The sequence below is a fragment of the Pyxicephalus adspersus genome, chromosome 4, assembly GCF_032062135.1.
Source record: "Pyxicephalus adspersus chromosome 4, UCB_Pads_2.0, whole genome shotgun sequence".
NCBI classification, from domain to species: Eukaryota; Metazoa; Chordata; class Amphibia; order Anura; family Pyxicephalidae; genus Pyxicephalus; species Pyxicephalus adspersus.
In genome coordinates this window covers 92,449,614-92,468,457 of record NC_092861.1, presented here as the reverse complement: position 1 = coordinate 92,468,457, position 18,844 = coordinate 92,449,614, and the positions used below count along the sequence as shown (strand labels likewise).

Sequence of the window (18,844 nt, the reverse complement as noted above, 5' to 3'; positions counted from 1 at the left end):
AGAATTTCAGTCCTTTTCTTACTTTAGAAGTTTTAGTTTAGCTCAAATTCACTTGATACGAAAGGCTGAATTCCAAGCAGATGTGAAAGATGCACTAAAATGTAGCTCTACATTTATTAATAAACCAATAAATTTGTTTTTGTTATTTCACAACTGATAAATAGTGCCAGCCACCAGCCTTTGCTATTTGAAGGAGTTGTGTAATTTTCAGAGAGGGTTGGAGAGAAATACAAATTATTTGGCAGATAAACCAGTTCTCCATGTGTATTCATCTGTTTCCCTGAAATTTTTAAACCCATCCCTTCTACAATTCTTGAATCTCTACTGATCTCCAAAACGATAACCCTAATCTAACCCTAACCTCTAACAGCCTCCTGTAGTACACTCATCTTATCACCATTAGAAAACAGCCATGCCAAAACCAAAAATGGCCCTGTGTGTGACTGCCAGTCTGCTATAATGTTTATTTTTATGGCATCTTGTAAAAACTAAATGCCTTTATACATCTCTTACAGAACATTACACCTAGCAGATATTTTTTTTTCAGGTCAGAATGGAAATTCGTGACCCATAAAATTCTATCTGTGGTCTGTAAGCTATTTATAAAGATCACATGTCAGCTTTCCATTGGGCAAGAGGAAGCGGTTAGCAATCTCTGAAGCTTTTTCTAAAAGGAAAATGGTTACAACAAAGCATGTTAGCTAAGAAACGTCTTCATCAGATATTCTTTAAAACTGCCCCTAGTAATTTCACTCATTTCGTATTTTAAACTTAATAGTATTTACCAAAATAATCTCCATGTTTATGTCCAAGGACTACTGCTGAAGAACTATGAACTAATATCTCACTGTTATGGAGCTTGTCTTCTACGTTTGACCTCTATACAGAGTATTCATAAAAGCAATGATTCTTAAAACACTGCCAGGGATCCTTAATGGGCCATGTTTTCCAGGTCTCTACACAGAACTGCATGTAACATGATTGGACCTTTCTACAAACTGAATGATTGACACAAATGAAATAATACTTAAAGGTTTGGGATATTTGACCTGTTACTGTATGTTTAAAAACAATGCTAATGAACCCACAGGAAGTTGTGGCACATGAAGGCAAATTCAATGGTAATAGTTCAAAGCATCTTTGACATTCTACTTGCAAGCTTAACAGTGCCTATATGATATTTAGTGGTATGTGTGCACCATGTTAAGAAGATGATGAGCAAAGAGATGATCTGCTGCTGCTACTGTTACACTTTCCAGGAAGGAGATGGGATGGACAGAGAGGACACCACTATATACCTTTACAGCAGAATGTCTCAAAGAGGGCTCCCCAGCAGAGGCAATGACAGCCATATAAATTTGACAGAGGTTCTACATCTTGCCTACACAATTTCTCCATAGCATTTGTTTTATTTTCTTATTTGCTAAAGTATATACACAAATAAACCAAACGTGAAATATGTTTTTTCCTTTTTTGGTGTATTTTATTGTTATGGTACAAACAAAAAAAACAAAAACAAAACAATGAAAGTAAATTCCCCAAATATAACAAATCTTGCAGTCTCCTTGCAAAATGATTGTTTCTTTGCATGTTTCTTGTTTTTTTATTCTTCTACTTCAGTTTCACTCATGTCTAGCAGCTTTGTGCTTATAGTCAATCTTTCTGATATACTATTCTGACTACTTTCAGTGATCCAACCATTCCTCACTCATTTGCATTCAGTGTTCATGTCTGTATCACTACTTGTGGTGATCAAACCATTCCCTACATATCCAGCATCTAGATATATTAATAGAGACTGTGTGAACATAGAGCACCCACTATAAACTTCAACAAGGTACTGCATGGGATGTTATACTGTCAAACACACTCAACTTTATGAATGCAGTGTGAATAAACAAAACACATTACACTAAAGAATAATTTAAAATAAATAACAAAGAAACCAACTTGTAAGCAAATAACCTCTATGTGATAACAGTCCACCAAGCTTAGTCATTAAAACTAAATCTGAAATGCAAAAATTCTGACTTGAAAATGCATATTTTTTTAATAAAGTATTGTATATTATACCTGTTATTGACAGGTATAACTTAGTCATTTCAGAGGCTGGAAAGTTACAGCTGTCATCTTTACGAGGCCTACTAAACCTGTCAATGACAAGATTGGATTGCCTAAATTCTTGAGTACTCATTTGAGGTTGGAATTAGGATTGATCAGAACTATAAAACCACCACTAATCTAAACTAAACCCAAATAAAGATATGAAATAACAAGTACACTGTCTTTACACAAAGTGGGTGCCATTACCCCCTATTGAGGTGACAAGGGAAAGAAAAAGTTTGATGGTGGTGTTTGGGGGTAATCAAATGCTGCTCCTGAAAATCAGACGTCATTCTGCCAATCAGCTAGAAGAAGCTCTGCACAGCAACAGCCACGACTCCCTTGCTTTTCTTCCTCGCAGCACCAGACAACCTACAAAAAAAGAAACAACCACAAAAGCATTACACATATAACCCATTATTGTAAAACATCTAAAATATAGGCTGATTTAATAAAAGGGTGCCAGAAGTAACAATCCCATTGGGATACTACACATAAAATGACACTGTTTAGTGGCATCAATATAATGTTACAGGAAAACTATCATCTTGCTTGATATTGCCACTCCAACATAGCAGGCATAACAATGTTTTCAATGATGCTGAAGGAGAGTGATTTACAGGCAAGCCAAATAGGTGAATGCAGAGCAGCTGTTGTTGGTGAGTATGCAATATACTTGTCTAAACATAGTAAAAAAATTCCCGTTGAAGCAAATTGTACCAGGGTTTTTTTGCCTTCCTCTGGACCAACTATGTCTTATAGGGTTTTATATCTGGGATATGTTTATTTCCCTAGTGGTTGAACTTGATGGTTCAACCTAACCTACTATATAACTATGTAAAACATTGAACAAACACAGCTACAAATCCCAGTAAAATGAGCAAGATTTCATAGAAAACAAATCTCTGCAAATAAAACAGATGTCCAAGAGTTAAATCACAAATGACTGGACAGAATTACACATTTTTGTGTGCATTTATATATTTGTTTGCAGGTCAGATTATATAAATACAGTCTTACACGTGTGGACTTGCTAAAGTGTCAGAAAGTAAAAAACAAACCAACTTTATGCTTTGTGTTTCATCAATACATTGCTACCTCCTATGGTTCAATTAGTCCCCATTAAAACATTCTATCCTTTGTCCAGAAGTACATATCCTAATGCATGTGGTTACATTTCATGTTCTGTACATCATTTCATCATTTGTATCCACTCTATTGTGTTATAGAATGCTGAGGTGTAAACACCCATATACAATATACCATGCACCATGGGACGTTTATGGCAATCTAATAGGCAGCAAGCTGACATTTCTGCATCTCTTCTGCCCTCTAGTGTCCAGCAAGATATGTGACTTATGTGAGATATGTGAGTACTTGTTTCTATTTATTAGTTCTTTGGACTGTGAAGGCTGTGACGTTTGATTGTTTTTTTTAAGTTAAAAGACTTCTGGTGACTCCTGAAGTTATGAGGGAAGGTACATAGTTGCAAAGATAAATACAAAATGTATATGGGCAACACGGTGGCTCAGTGGTTAGCACTCTGGCATTTGCAGTGCTAGGTCCCAGGTTTGCATCTCAGACAGAACACTATCTGCATGGAGTTTGCAGGTTCTCCCCGTGTTGGGGGTTTCCTCTGGGTACTCCAGTTTCCTCCCCATTGCTCTTAGACTGTGGTAATGACATATCACTGAGGTAGGTACAATAGATTGTGAGCCCCTTTGAGGGACAGCTAGTGACATGGCTGTGGACTTTGTACAATGCTGCACAATATGTTGGCATTAAATAAATAACATGTAATACCATATGGGCAATAAAAAACAAAAAAAAATAGGTTAACCACCTTTTTTAGCCCGAACCAAGGTCGGGGTTATCGGTTGGGTGGTTAAACAACAATTTCCAGGCAAATAAAGATATTATTAGGGGTGTTTTTTCTTTTTTTAAAGGACCCCAGCAGTACATAGAAAACATTGTAAACTTTGAAACTATGTCAACTGTTACAAGAGAAAAGGGCGGAACTAATCTACTGTATAATAATTACACGGTAACAATTTACTACAACACAGCTGCACGGTAAATATTTCCTGCAACACACTACGCCATCACGCAGGACGCCTTCCATTTCCACATCTGTCTTCATTCCCCAGCCGTGTTTTCCGACGGTAGCCATTTTGTTGTAGATCGAAACTACCGTAAAGTTATAGAACAGCTCGTTCACCGAAAATGGCTACGGGGGCAACCTTTTAATGCATTCATTTCCCTCTAGTGTTCAAAAGAATGTGCTTTACTCTAGTGGTGCAATCCAAACGTGCATTAACAGGGGTAGCGGTTTTCTAATAACGTTACAATTTGTTGGTGGACTGTGAGCAGGGATTCGTTTTTTTTTGTAAAACTAATTCTACATAAAAATGTTTTGTTATTTAAAGAGCTTGTGGTGCGAAATGAAAGTATTCATGCAGCGTGTATTCCGTCATTCCCCCCGCCGTGTTGAGACATTGGTATTACCCAGCGTGACTGTGGCAGCGTGGTGTGAGTGCAGGCTGGTGGTCTTACATGGGGCTCCTCTGACTGTGTGTTACCCTCGTGTTGGATTCGCACTGATAGCTGGACATCAAGGTTTGCTGGAGACATTATATTCTATGGAATAAAACATGGTAAGAGCAATGGTATCTGTGCTATAATGCCTGCTATGTCTTAGCATTTATCCCTTCTAAGAGTTCTGATCTTCAGTCTGAATATGTTTGTGTGTAGTAGTGTTAGACTGATCAGAGGACACAAATCAGATAGTAAACTTGTTACCATACTGCTATACCCACAGCATTTTTATGTATGAAAAGCCATAAATATATATATAAAGATAACTCCAGCCTTCCCAGTACATATCCTCTGTAGTTCTGACGTTGCCACCATGAGTACCCAATGCACCGTTTTGTGCTCTGTGATTGGCTGGTGACTGATGACAAAAAGGCGAAGTACATACAGCGGTGTGTTACAGCAGAGAGATGCTGTTTACCAGGGATAAACCATGGGTGTTTCTACCCAAAGCAAAGCATTAAGGACAATAGGGGGTTGGTAGTATGATGTTAGCTATCATAGCCAGCGATCATCTAATTCTGCTATGAAAGACCTAAGCGTCTGTGGTTGAAACACTTTTTACCCCCTTATGCTTTGCTATTCAAGAATTCCTTGGGGTTGTGTTTATTCTGTGGGTGTTTTGGTAAAAAAAAAAAAAAAAATCATCAAGCCTTATTTGCTTGTTTAATGTAAGACTTAATTACTTAAGCGGAAGTAAACCCAAAATCCCATAGATCAGTCTGTCCATTGAGATGTTTCTTCCATTGGGTCCTGCGTCATCCTGGCATCTGTCTTTGGCCTAGCGCAGAGGCAGTGCCAGGTGCTGCCATCTTATCCTCTCTCCTTCCATATTCTTCTTACGTCGCCCAATCTCGCACTGTGCAGGTGTGAGATCGGGTGACGTAGATTGGGAAAAACTTGCCGATCTCACTGCGCATGTTCGGAATCGGCAGTTGTTTTCCCACTGATGAAAGGGCTCCTTCTGCACATGAGATACTCAGGCATGCGCAGAAGGAGCAGCGAAGAGCCTCCCGGGAGGCTCTGCGCTTCCAATTATTCTTGATCGCCTAGACGAAAGACAATTAAAAGGGCGGTGTGGCACACTTTTTTTTTTTTTTTGCACTTAAAAAAAAACACTAACAAAGTTTTTACTTTAAATAAAACAATTGTCTACCCTTTTATGTAAAGTGGTAATTCTGATTCAGGTACGCTTTAAAACTTTTCCAAATAGTAAAAACTTCTACAAGAGAACTCAAATCTTTTTGTCAGGACTTTTTACCTTCATCTCACAATACTATTCCCAACCCATAATTCCATTTGGTGTTTGTTAAAGTATATTCACGTCACTTAACATACATCGATATACAACCTGAATATTGGTTGTGAGAAGACCTCTAATATTTGTGTTTTATTAGTATGAATACTGAAAGGTTAGGAACATTTGTCCTTCTTTTATACAATGTATTTACATGTCAGTATATGGTATACATGGGGGGGGGGGGTTGTTTTTAGTGTAACATCTACATTCTGTATTTTATGCACATATTTAAAATACTTTTATTTATGGACATTTGCAAGTAAATAATGCATTTTTCTGTCTTTTTATAGCCTCACAGAAAGAAGAAGCCCTTCATCGAGAAGAAGAAAGCCGTTACTTTTCATCTGGTCCACAGAAGTCAGAGGGATCCACTAGCTGCTGATGAAACCGCTCCTCAGAGAGTCTTGCTACCTGCTGATAAGGTCTTTTAGCATACGCACCCTCCCTAATTTTTCCTAATACCAGATATTTCATGCATACAACAAATATAAATGTATTTTTTTGTTTTGTTTTTTTCATGGTTTTAGTTAAAAAAAAAAAAAAATGTAAAGGAGCGGTGCCTATTTAAAAAGTCATTGTGATTCTGATATTGAAATACTACTAATGGAAGTTCACCCAGCTCTGTTACCTATTTTAGGCTTTAAAAAATTCTCCCATCAATGATAAGATTGTAGGAGGTGGCCTTTATTTAGAACATTATTTCATGCCAGCATTTTTTTTATCTGCAGTTAATTTGCCGAGGAGGTGCAGAAAACCAAAACAGTCAGTAATGTTCTTAATGAGCAAGACTTTAATAGGCAGAGTGGAGAATACTTGACCTGTGAAATCACAGCCTTTAGATCAGCTGTTCCTGGAAACTGAAAGCTAGACATATTTAAACACAGCAGGGTGACTGTGTGTAGACAGGATCCCTGATTAAAAAATGTCTAAAAGGTGCAGTGCTCTCTAAGTATTTGCATAGTAGTTCCTTTGGATACATTTAAAATAATCATTGTTAGTATAGTATCTAACACTACTGACCCATACTTTGTAGATTATTAATTCCCTGGCTGTTATTTTGATTTTTTTGGTTCTGCAGTATTGACTTGTGACAAGTTTGCAGGTCAAAAGTTATGTTTACATGTTTTTTTTCCGATCTGCATGCTTGTTCTGGGTTACAGACTGCCGAAGTCAGAAAGCCAGCTTTAGCTTTGAATAAAAAGAATTAAACCCCCTGTCAGTTTTTTTTTTCTGCCTCCTAAAAAAAAGGTTAAATATTGAACGAATTGCGGGAGGTTTTTTCTCCTAGCATTTGCTTGCAGTAGTTCTGCTGCATGTGTAAAAAATGTTGGAAAAAAATAACTGTATTGCTTGCACAAGCGTTTGCAAACACCTAGTGGTTACTTTCTGTTACCGTTCCCAGGAGCCTAGCAGTTGCCCAAAAGTGGTATACACGACCGTTTGTTACCACTAGGTCTTTCGGTTAAAACTAACAAAATAAGTTTTGGTTATAATTCATCATGTTGCAATTCTCAATGCTTCCATTAAGCGTGAACATTTTCTATGAAGTTCAGACAGAAAACCTATTACTGAAACATGTTGGGATGATGCCTGTAAAAAGCTGAAGCCTGTGTATTTCAATATATTTTAAGTAAAGAACTATCTAAAACCAAAATATTTTTCTTGCATTTGTAGGGTCATCTATTCTTTGTGTTACCATACCGTTTCTATGTCATCCAAAACCTAAACCTTTTAGATCCATGTTAATCCATTTAATAATGGCTAATGTATTTGTATGGGGGGGTTCATTTCAGGCAGATGTAGAGAAAAGAAGAGAAGAACAAAGAAAATTTGGTGTGTTTTTTGATGACGACTACAATTACCTGCAGCATCTGAAAGAACTAGGCCCCGCTGAACTTGTTCCTTCTGATACTAGACAACCACAAAGTAGGATTATTGTGACTGATGATGGGAAGGTAGAGGAAGAAGATGAAATAATTCTGGTGAGTTTCAAATCATCTGACATCTAATTTTAAGATAACCCTATCCCCAGGTCTGCATTTCCATCACTACAACCTGTAGACAGATAACCTTTTTGTGCCTAAATTAAACATAATCTTGGGGTATTCTACTTTACACAAAGCTTTTTACTAGTCTTGAACTGGCTTGGAATATTGCTTCACTGAATAAACTCAATGCTAAATTGAGTTTTCCAGACACTTGGATTGCTATTTCTGCTGATGCAGAGAAAACATGTGGCTGATAAAGTATACAAAGGAAAGCGCCTCTGTCTCTACAATCTGTAGACATAGGTCTATTGTGGCTGTATGTAAATCCACATGTACAAGTATAGTAAGTAGCCATACTCTACTTAGTTGTAAGTAATACAATTTGCTTTAAACCATTGCAGTGTTCAACCCAGACATTTTTTTTTAAGCTGGGAAGAAATTGTAGGCAGGTGGTGGCCCTTGTAGTGTAATTCAACTCTTCAGTAACCACCCAAAAACAACCGGGTGGTTACTAAAAAGTGCTGGGTGGTGCGCCTGGCTAAAAGAGGCTGGGCAGAACACTGCATTGTATTTAAATATCTTTGCTGTTACTACTTCTTTCCACGTAGTCATTTACTGAATCACATTTATTTATGTTTTCTAGCCCCCAGCTATAAATTTACCTTCTTCAGTGTTTGCATCTGAGTTTGAGGAGGATGTAGGACTGTTGAACAAAGCTGCACCTCGAGGTAGGTGATTTTGCAAATATTTGCTTGAATGTAATATATTTTAGTTTTCAATTTACGGTAAAAGATACAATATTGTGGCATAATGTCTTGAAACTATATAGCATTATTTAATCTTCATAGGATAATGGGTTATCACTAAATGATCTTGACAAAATTAAGCATTTAACTGTGACTGAGTGATAAATTTAATGGTATTTGCCCCCTATTTTTTTTTTTTTTTTTAACACAATACATTTAAGCAAATTGGAGGTGGGGAATGACTTGGTAAGATAAGTAAACATTATTCTGAGCAGCACCTCTTCATGCCAAATAATTTCTTCAAAAATAAAGATCTTTGGGATAGGAGAAATAAAACCATAGTATTTCCAAACAAAAGTTTTGGTGTACTTCGCTTGCTAAATAACATTTATGTTATGGGGTCCAGTTCAACTAATAACGCATGTATGTGTGTAACCTTTGTGCATCACTACTGCATGGACTGAAAAGATAGGAGGGAGGACCCACAAATCTGTCCAGCAGTACAAATAAAGTATCAAGAGTTATTGACTGCACGGGTGGTAGAGGCAATGTACTGCTTTGGCAGATTAGCCTCTTCTCCCACAGACTGTGGAGACCAGTTGCTTATTGAAGACAAAATGTTTTACTGCATGCCTGTGATGGATTAATAATAACATTAGGACATTAGGATGTCATCACTGACCTGCATTGTGTATGCATCCCATGCACTGTGTATATGTTGTTTGTAAAACAGTATTGCAGTAGGTGTATCTTTTTACTGCATGCCACTGTATGTGTATTGCAGGGAGAGTGTAATACTTGGGCTGTAAATACAGCTGATATTAGGCAATGGTGTTTACTTGAGATGTCCTAAAAGATTATCAAATCATTCCAATGAAAATCTAAGACATTTAGTCTTATAATTCTAGCATGTCTACAAATGCAAACATACTAAAACTACAGAAAATAACTAAATGACTATTTTTGTAAAGTGAAGAGAATGTATAAATCTGATTCCACACAGAATAAGAAATTCTTAATGATACACATAATTGTGTTTTGCTAATAGGACTTTGTCTGGACTTGGATCCTGATATTGTGGCAGCGCTGGATGATGATTTTGACTTTAGTGACCCAGAAAACCAGTTGGAGGATGACTTCATAATAAAAGCCAATGATCATGCAAGTGAGGGGCACAGGTAAGACTATTTTTTCAAGAATTGTTTATTATACATGTATTTGTGTGTAGTATTCTCTGTTGATTTTTGTCAATGTTGAATAATGCAAGTGTTAAGGAATAAGGTCATCATAAAAGCTGGGACACAATATCAAATTTCTATCTGTGCAAAATTGCTCAGCAGAAATGGATCACACAAGAACAATAAAACTGTTTACCATTTTGTTTCCTATTGTTTCTAATATTTACCCCATTGTGTCATATAAACATTTTTAGGGATCATCTTCTTTGATGTTCCATGTATTTACATATTTCTTGTTTGTGTCTGTGTCTATTTGGGTCTGTACTTTTATAGCCTGAAATTGTCCTTTGTTAATATTGTATATAGTAATGACTTTGATGGTGATGATGATGACTGGGAAGATGTTGACGACGAGGAAGAGGATGCCGGGGGAAGCCAAGATGATGACTTTGACTCAGATGGCCCTCTGTCCGATGACGAGATCGGAAGTGAAGATGGCCCCATGAAAGAGTACCTGTTCATGCAAGAAGAGACAAAAAGTCGTTTCTCACAATATTCTATGTCTTCCTCGGTTATGAGGAGAAATGAGCAGCTCACACTTCTGGATGAGCGTTTTGAAAAGGTAAGATTTTTTTTTTTTTTTTGAAAACCGTAAACTGTGTCCCTAGCACAGTATAATAGGGTTAACTTCATCCATTAAAAACAGCAATAAAACACTAATCGTAGATGGTGATTAAAGCTTTAGGGTTTTTGTGGTCTTTTTTGTAAAGAAAAGAAAACTGTAAAGCATAATTTGTTTTGATGCACCTGGAATTTATTTGGCAAATTTAAGCTGAAAATTTGATTGGATTTACAATGATTCTCATAGTGTTTTTTACTATATTTGTTTTTTTCAGTTTTATGAACAGTTTGATGAGGATGAGATTGGTGCCCTGGATAATGCAGAATTGGAGGGATTTATTCAGACGGATAGTGCTAGACTTCAAGATGTTGTAGATGACTACTTCAAGCAGAAGGCAAAAGAGTAAGTACCATATTTACCTATTGAATGCTTTAACATTCATCTGTCAAAATAGAGATATAGAGCAGCCATTGCTGGGGGTCAAAAGTCACCTGAAATCTAAGAGTTCACTAATGTGATCTTGTATGTCAGGTAATGAAAAAAAAATTACTCCGATAAACATATTCATTGCCTAACTTGTACTTCTATGCTTGCTGACCACAAGCTCAAACTATTATTTTTGACTGGAAACTAACCCAGAAAGTTTCAACAGTGAAGTCAGGAACTTTGCTAAAGTTCTAAAATACCACCTGTCAGATGCCATGCATGTCTGTAACAGAACACTGTGCCCAAGCTACATCCTTATATCCATTCAGATTTGCAACTTTTGCAAATAACTACAGCTTGTTTGACATATGTAGAGGAATTGCAGTTTATCATGTTTAAAGTCATAATGTGATGAGTTATGGCAATTTTTAATGAGCCTATAATCTTTGCTCTCTGCAGATGTGTAAAGTTAAAAGATTTGAAACCCAGAGAAGGATTGGAATTAATTGAGGAAGATGAAGAAGAAAAAGAAGAAATGCAAACTTTAGTTATAGAAGAGCCTTCTGAAAAGTGGGACTGTGAATCAATACTCAGTAGGTGTTCTAAAATTGCATTTTTTTACTGTTCAGTTATACATCATTGTCTTTGTTATACATTGTGTGGGGACACTATACGTTGTGCTGACTCCAACCTTGGTTGTTACTGACCACCAGAGTTGGCTTTAGAGCTATAGTAACAAAAATATATACAGGCTTTTTTTAATGAAATGCAGATTTAATACTGCATTACAGAACTGTATTAGGCACCCCAAGAGCATGTGTAAATGGGGATTTTTGATTTGCTTCTGACATTTGTTTGTAATGTATTTTGAACAAATATGTCAAATTTAGTCTTTAAGGTTTACAAAAAGAAAAAATTAAACTGACGTACAAAATTTTAATGTACACGGCGAGAAGGGAAACCGCGAAGTTGGGGGAACCGCGTAGAGGTGTTTGGGGAATGTCTCATATATGGATAAGAGAGTGAGGATAAACAAGCAGTGTAGAGCTCTATTGATCCAGCTTTAGATGAAATAGCTATGGTATTCATTGGTTGTTGTGAATTGTGACCAATAAATCATGTGTTGGCCACTTTTCTGCTGGTACCCCGAATGGAGGAAGTAAGATCCTTCATATGGTAGATTTCATTAACTCTGTGTAGCCATAAGCGAATTGTGGACATGCAGGACTCCGACAGCATGTAGGTATGCATGAGATTGCAGCAATAGTCAGGTTCCTTACTATCGAAGATTTGTACATTTTCAGAGGGAGCGAGTTGTGTTGCAGGAGGAAAAAGGCTGGATCATCTGGTATATATATATATGTTGATCCTACATCTGTTGAACTATAGATTGAAACATTTCTCAGAAGGGGACAGTCCCTGAAAATGCGGAGGATGGAGCCCTTCTCTGCCTGACACCGCCAACAGCGATCTGACATTAGGAAGGATGCGGTGTAGCCTTCCTGGGGTGCGATACCACCGTGAGACAACCTTATAGCAGGTTTCTTGAAATCTGCTGCTTATAGATGCTTTATGCATCCAGTACAAAATATGTTCCCTTTGTTCTGTAGAGAATGTGAGATCTAAATCTGTTTCCCAGGACCGGAGAAACGTGGGTATGTATTCAGGGGGTGAGGCCTGTAAAATCCCATATACACAAGACAAGGTATAGTTGTTCGACGGGAGTTAAAGGTCTGCAGTAAGTCCAGGCTGGGGGGAGGGTTTGCAAGAAGTGTGAGAGTTGTAGGGATCTTAAAAAGTCCAAGCCAAATTCGCCCATACTATTGCCTAACTCCCCTCGTCCTGACCACCTGCCCAAGCAGGTGCTTTGCCTTACAGATACCTGTGGATAGCAAATCTAGGAACTTCCCATCCTCTACTCCAGGGGGGAAAGATGGGTTTCCCAAAATCAATGAAAGTTCCTTACTGCCAGTTTCCATATGTAGCCAACTGTGGGGAGGGACTTAATTTCAGGGAGACCCACCAAAGTCAGCCATGGCAGGAGGTGTATAGGTGTTGGACAAAAAGTTTGTTCAAGTGATACCCATTGATTAGACCCCGCATTTTGACACCAGTCCAAAACTTGCATCAAATGTACCGCTAGATAAAAGTGGAGCATGTTTGGGACCTCCTCTGATTTAGATCGCATCAGCAAAGTTCTGCAAAGTCCTTGGGGCTTTGCCGCGCCAAATATAGTGGAACGTTCGCAAAGTAGGGGTTCTAAAAAATGATCCTGGGGCTTTTATCGGGTTTGAAAAATATGCAGAAAACGGGGGGGAATGTTCATTTTTATAATGCTAATACGTCTCGGGAAGGAAAAAGTAATTTTATCCCACCTTTCTGGATCTCCATTCATTGTGGAAAGCAGCAGGAGATACTTTTGAACGTAGAACTTTGGGTATTCTCGTACCCAGGTATGTGATCAAGTGATCTTCCCAATGGAAGGCAAAGGATTGTTTGAGATAGGCAGTGATATATCTAACGCTGCTGACTTGATATCATTTATCTTAAATTTGGACAGGGAGCTGTATTCACTTAAAGCTGTCATAATATTCGGTAATGAGACAGTAGGGTTAGTGATGGCGAATAGTAAATCATCCGCGTAGGCCGCTATTTTCTGAACTGTGTACACCCCATTTCCAGCCCTTCAATAGTAAGGGAGGCACGAATTTTGCATAAGAGGGGCTGTAACATCATAGCCTTACTTTTGTATTGTTGGGTTTTACATTTTCAGTCCTAGAAAAGTGCTAGCTGTGAATATGTATCTTATTCTTCCTGTGAGGTCTTTGTAATTTATCTCTTTATTTACTTAAAAAGTTCTTCCAGCAGAGTTTGATTCAACTAGAGTCAAGACAATGAATCTCAGAGTACCTAAAACACTTGTGTGTCTTTCGTGATGTGTTTTGCACTTGACTTGTCACAGGTGTGTGATATATACATACCTGAAATTTGTTTTCACTTTCTCATTTATTACTTACCTGTTGATCAGTGTAAACAAAAAGAAAGAACTCTTTTAAGAGTTAAAAGGAGAAATTGTGTGAAATTTTTAAATTCAGCCTGTACATGACCTGCCAGCTTGAACTGCCTCCTTTATCTTCTACACTGGCTGTAATGGAGCTCTGCCTCCCAGCATTTTCATCACTTCTGTTAGAACCTGTCTACATGAAAAATTGTTCACTTCTGCAAAAGCAACCATCTTAAAGCAGCTTATGGTGGTTCAGAAAGTGGCCAGTGGCTGGTCAATAGCAAACATCTAACCCTTATCTATAATGCAAAATGAATGATCTGAAAGAGTGTTTGTATGTTTTAAAAGCATTATGCTATGCTACGGAATGCTTCCTCAGCAGCCCAGTTATGACACTTCTGTTGATTGTAGTAGAGGAAAGCGGATGAAACATAAACTTTTGCTAACCTATAAAAAAAGTCAGAAAAAAGCAAGAATGGGACTACATTGCTATCAAGGGAAAAGGAGCACAGCTTCAACTAACATAAGGTAGTAAAGGTAGTCCCCGGCTTAAGGACATCCGACATACAGACGCTTCCTAGATACGAACTGGGCTTCCCTGCTGGATGCAGGCTGGAGGGGGGTGAAGGGGACGTTTTGCATGACATGCGGAAGAAATCTTTTGCTAAACACAGCCGAACTTGTGGGTGAACTTGGGGGGGGGGTGAGCTCTTCTGTAACCTTTTGTAATAACTTTGTGATTAGCTCACAGTCAGGATTTTATACAGTAGCTGACACCACGCTGCCTAATAATATGTTGAGTCATGATTGCATTTAAAAAAAATAAAATGTACCTGTTTCAACTTAAGAACAAACCTCAAGTCCCTGTCTCGTATGTAACCCGGGGACTACCAGGCCGGGGACATCCTGCTTCCTTTGCAACAAGTGTGCATCACATTGTACAGTTTTTGATAGACTCCATTTTGCCACGCATAACGCTGCAGTCACTTGTCAGGCTGCACACTAGAAATAGTTGTAATTGACCCACAGTTTTACCTAAAAGTAGAAGTATGGAGGGCTCTCATTAATCTGTTTGTGTATCTCCTTTGGAAACGTAGCATGAAATAAATGCACTGGTGGAGACAATTTAAATTTTAGACTGTTTCAACAAATGAGATGACAGACAGGACATGTTTAGCTCTTAGACTGAATACTTGTCCCAATATTTTTGCTTTTGCCATATTTATCCTATTAACCATTCAGAGATTTTTTTATTTGCAGTTAAATAACTTTTCAGTTAGTTTGTTTTTTCTCTTTTCCATAGGCACATATTCAAACCTTTACAATCACCCCCAGATAATCAAAGATCCTCCAAAGGTATGTTATTTTGCAAATAGTTATGGGCTCAGTTAAACCATTTCATAGTTTGAAACATCCATGCATTTAGTCATGAAGGATGAGAGGGAAGGCTGCTGCTTAAGTTTTACTTGCCTTTTATCCTTACCATTTAGATACTGGGCAGTTGTTATTGTTCCCTAAATTGTTTTTTTCATTGTTTCTGCATGTCTGAAATATTCACACTTAAGATCAAAAGAGCTGCCACAATATTGTTTCAGAAAAGTGTTCGGGAGGAACCCCACAGCTCCAGATCAAAACAGAAAAATAATTTAATATAATAGAAATTGTTATATTCGTATGTGTAAAAAGTAAATGTTGTATGAAGGTGTTAACTGGTATTTGTTCTTCAGGCCAAGCCAATAAAAGTATCTGCCAAGACTGGCATTCCACTGGGTGTCCTGCCTGGAAGGGGCCCTACTGCTAAACAAGTGGAGCGCATGGAAAGGATTAATGATGGAGATTTGCCCAGAGTTTCTTCACAGCAACGGTCCAAACAGGAGTCCACTGAAGAGAGGAAAGCCAGGAAACAAGCTATAAAAGAAGAAAGAAAGGTGAGCCATTCCATCCCTTCCACTATGTGCTATATATAATATTACATACATTCTTGTTTAGCCCAAATAATTTCATTCATTTATTAGGATTTAAAAGAGATTCTAGATTCACTTAGTGAGGCAAATATTGAAGTTACAGGGGCTAGAGGGTTCTTTATTTCCCTCCAGAATCTCATATGGCTGTCTTCTGCTCTGACACGGAGCAGTTTTTGTAGTGATAGTTTTTGTAGTGATAGTGATTAATTCCACCTCAAACTTCAATGAATCATGTCTCTTACTTTCTTTTTCAGTTTCTTGTACCAGAATGTTTGTTTTTTCACGATCCAAAAAGAGGGTATTAAGGATCACTAAGTTTGTGTTTCAGTGAAAACAGATCTTCAGATACAACAATCTTCATGCACACAAACACATACTTTAAGGTAGTGGTGTAGTTATAGTGCTCTAAAAGCAATGTATCACTTCTGCCTCTGTCTAAAAGGGAAAAACAACAAAACAGGTTTCAACAAAGGAAATTTTCTGGAAATGCAGTCACAAGGCTTGTTGACAGTGATTTAATCAGTCCTCTTCCAGGATAGTACATCAAAAAGGATAAGCAAGTGACCAATCCCCCAAATTATCTGGGAGGTGTAGTCAGTGCACTGGGAATTCAGTAGCTGTAGGTATGTATACAGGATTATTGATATGCTGGAATTAATATTCCAGGAAATTTACATACCAGGTAACTAAATATAGGTTTTAAGATCTATATTTCAAGCTTCCATAAAGAAACTGAGCAAGCTAAAGTCATGAAACATAGAAATCCCAAAAGGCTTTCTTTGTTAGATTATTAATAATTACAGTGAGAAGAAGCCCATCGTGAGAGATATATGGGTGTCTATTTTTTATGTTATTACTGCATTTCTGGTTGATTTCAAGATGTTGGTTCTAGCCATGAAAAACCTATGATGAAAAATGGGTTTTGAAGATTCCTGGGGACACTGTTTATGGGGGCCTTAAAAGTTTAGCTAAGTTTGTAGGCCTACTTGGGCTGCCATTTATTTTTGGCAGTGCGTTAAATTATAGCCTAATATTACTCTTTTTTTTTTTTTTTTTTTTTTTCCCCCAGGAACGAAGAATGGAGAAGAAAGCCAATAAACTTGCTTTTAAAGTAGAAAAGACCAGGCAGGAGAAGGAACAACTGAACTTGAGGCAAAACCTTCAAGGACTTAAGCTGTCTTAATTGTTCCACAACAGGCCTGAAGACTAGGAGTTCTGTCCTACTCGCTGCTACAACAAGAAACTCATACATATTGTTGTGTTTATTACACAAAACTGCATCATGTATTACTTTTTAGAAAGTATCTTTACTTCAAGGTTGTATCAAAAATGCATTTAAATCCTCTGGCGAAAGTGTGTGATCTTGCAAGGTGCTTAAGTTGGCCGTAATGATTTGAACAACACAATTTAGTTTGTGGACTGTTTTTCTAATGTATAAATAATAAATATTATTTTGGATTTCAGCAAGTCTGATGATGTTTTAAAAAGAACTAAGAAACTCATCCTTATTCGGTACTGTAGGCACTTGGATTTTCACAATGTATCAGAGAGGGTATTTTCACTTTAGATTACATATTCATCCAAATTAGCATTTAGTTGATGTGTATAGTATCTTATTTATCAAAGAACATGCGCTTATGTAAGGTACACTTTGGATCCGCAGTGATTTAGATTATGCGTTTCATATAGTGGAGCCTTATAAATTAATTTTCCCGTTTAGAAGCAAAGATAATCATTTGGTAAGTTTCCTTGTGTCTAGGCTGAAATATCGCCGAAGGAGGGCTGTGTGTGGGACTAGTTTTATTTGTAAATCAATGGTATATAATGAAAAGATTAGTCCCACAAAGTTTAAATTTGTGGACAGATAGGTGATCTCTGTCTAAAAGCATACATTTGCAAATATATGTGGAAGCCATATTGCCTTGTCATGTGGAAGCCATATTGCCTTATCTTGTGTTTTTTTTTGTTTTTTTGTTTTTTTTTTGTTTTTTTGTTTTTTTTTGCACTGTTTTGTTGAAAACCCCTATCAGTTTGAACCTGTTTTGGAGATATTTATAAATTGTTTACAGTAGTTTCCATTGTTGGTTTGTTTTATTTTTCTATTCTATATTACTGACTGTAGGTTGAAACATTCAGAATATGTTGATTAAAGGGCAAATTCAAAGAACAGTACACATTTTAAATATTTATTCCGGGATTCCTGAATCATAGCTGTCCTATTCTTGGTCCGACCTTGTTTTCATATATTCAGTTTGTTCTTAAATTAATAGTTCGGTTTATATTTGGACAAATTGTTAAAGCAAGGCTCCTTTTACCAGCATGGTAATGCAATTTAAAAAAAAAAACCCTATTTTTTTTATCAAATGTATTATTTTAGAACTCATTATGACATCCCTGGTTTTCTTTGTTTCTCAATAGAATTAGCCAGTATATGGCTGTGTGCACCTGAAAACCTGACATCATCCATCCTCAGTACTCCTGTCAGGAGCCCTAAACACTGATGTAAACAGCAGTTGCAGAGTGCCTTATGCAACACCCACATGTGATTGATCTCTTCTCTTCTGCGATTCATTACCTGGATTTCATTTATTTTAAAAGGGTAGTTCAGGGACAGTTTAGATAAGGGAGAAAAGAACTAAACGATGTTGGACCGGCTGTATCTAGCCGATTTTTTTTCAGATATCTGCCCCCTCATGCTACGATTTCAGAGGTACATAGGCCCCCCTTTTATTATATGAATTAGTTAAAGTTAATACACAAACTATTAAAAATCATTCATGTTCATGACAAGTTCAGCTAACAGACAGGGATTCCATGTATTTCTATTACAAGGGTGGGTAATACTGGAAGGATAGGTAAATATCTGTCATAATGATTGATGGTAGATTTATTCTAGGGAGACTAAGTTTATTTTTAAGAAT

General features: G+C 37.3%; 2 protein-coding genes across 2 annotated transcripts in view; both read left to right on the top strand.

Annotated features, from left to right (window-relative positions):
• TAGAP (T cell activation RhoGTPase activating protein) overlaps positions 1-18,844 on the top strand; it is a 181,082-nt gene that overhangs the window by 86,320 nt on the left and 75,918 nt on the right. The gene's annotated exons all lie outside the window — the stretch shown is intronic.
• Positions 4,593-17,386, top strand: LTV1 (LTV1 ribosome biogenesis factor). Its single transcript, XM_072409006.1, has 11 exons — positions 4,593-4,757; positions 6,286-6,417; positions 7,789-7,977; positions 8,627-8,711; positions 9,778-9,907; positions 10,274-10,529; positions 10,804-10,931; positions 11,415-11,548; positions 15,263-15,315; positions 15,687-15,887; positions 16,993-17,386. The coding sequence occupies exons 1-11, from the start codon at positions 4,755-4,757 to the stop codon at positions 17,104-17,106; spliced, it is 1,425 nt and encodes a 474-aa protein (XP_072265107.1). The 5' UTR covers positions 4,593-4,754; the 3' UTR covers positions 17,107-17,386.

What these genes read in the sequence shown, in the direction of transcription:
- LTV1 (XM_072409006.1), top strand. An exon ending in TTCAAGCAGAAGGCAAAAGA is followed by an intron (nt 10,932 to 11,414) that starts GTAAGTACCATA and finishes TGCTCTCTGCAG; the next exon opens with ATGTGTAAAGTTAAAAGATT. An exon ending in CTATAAAAGAAGAAAGAAAG is followed by an intron (nt 15,888 to 16,992) that starts GTGAGCCATTCC and finishes TTTTTCCCCCAG; the next exon opens with GAACGAAGAATGGAGAAGAA.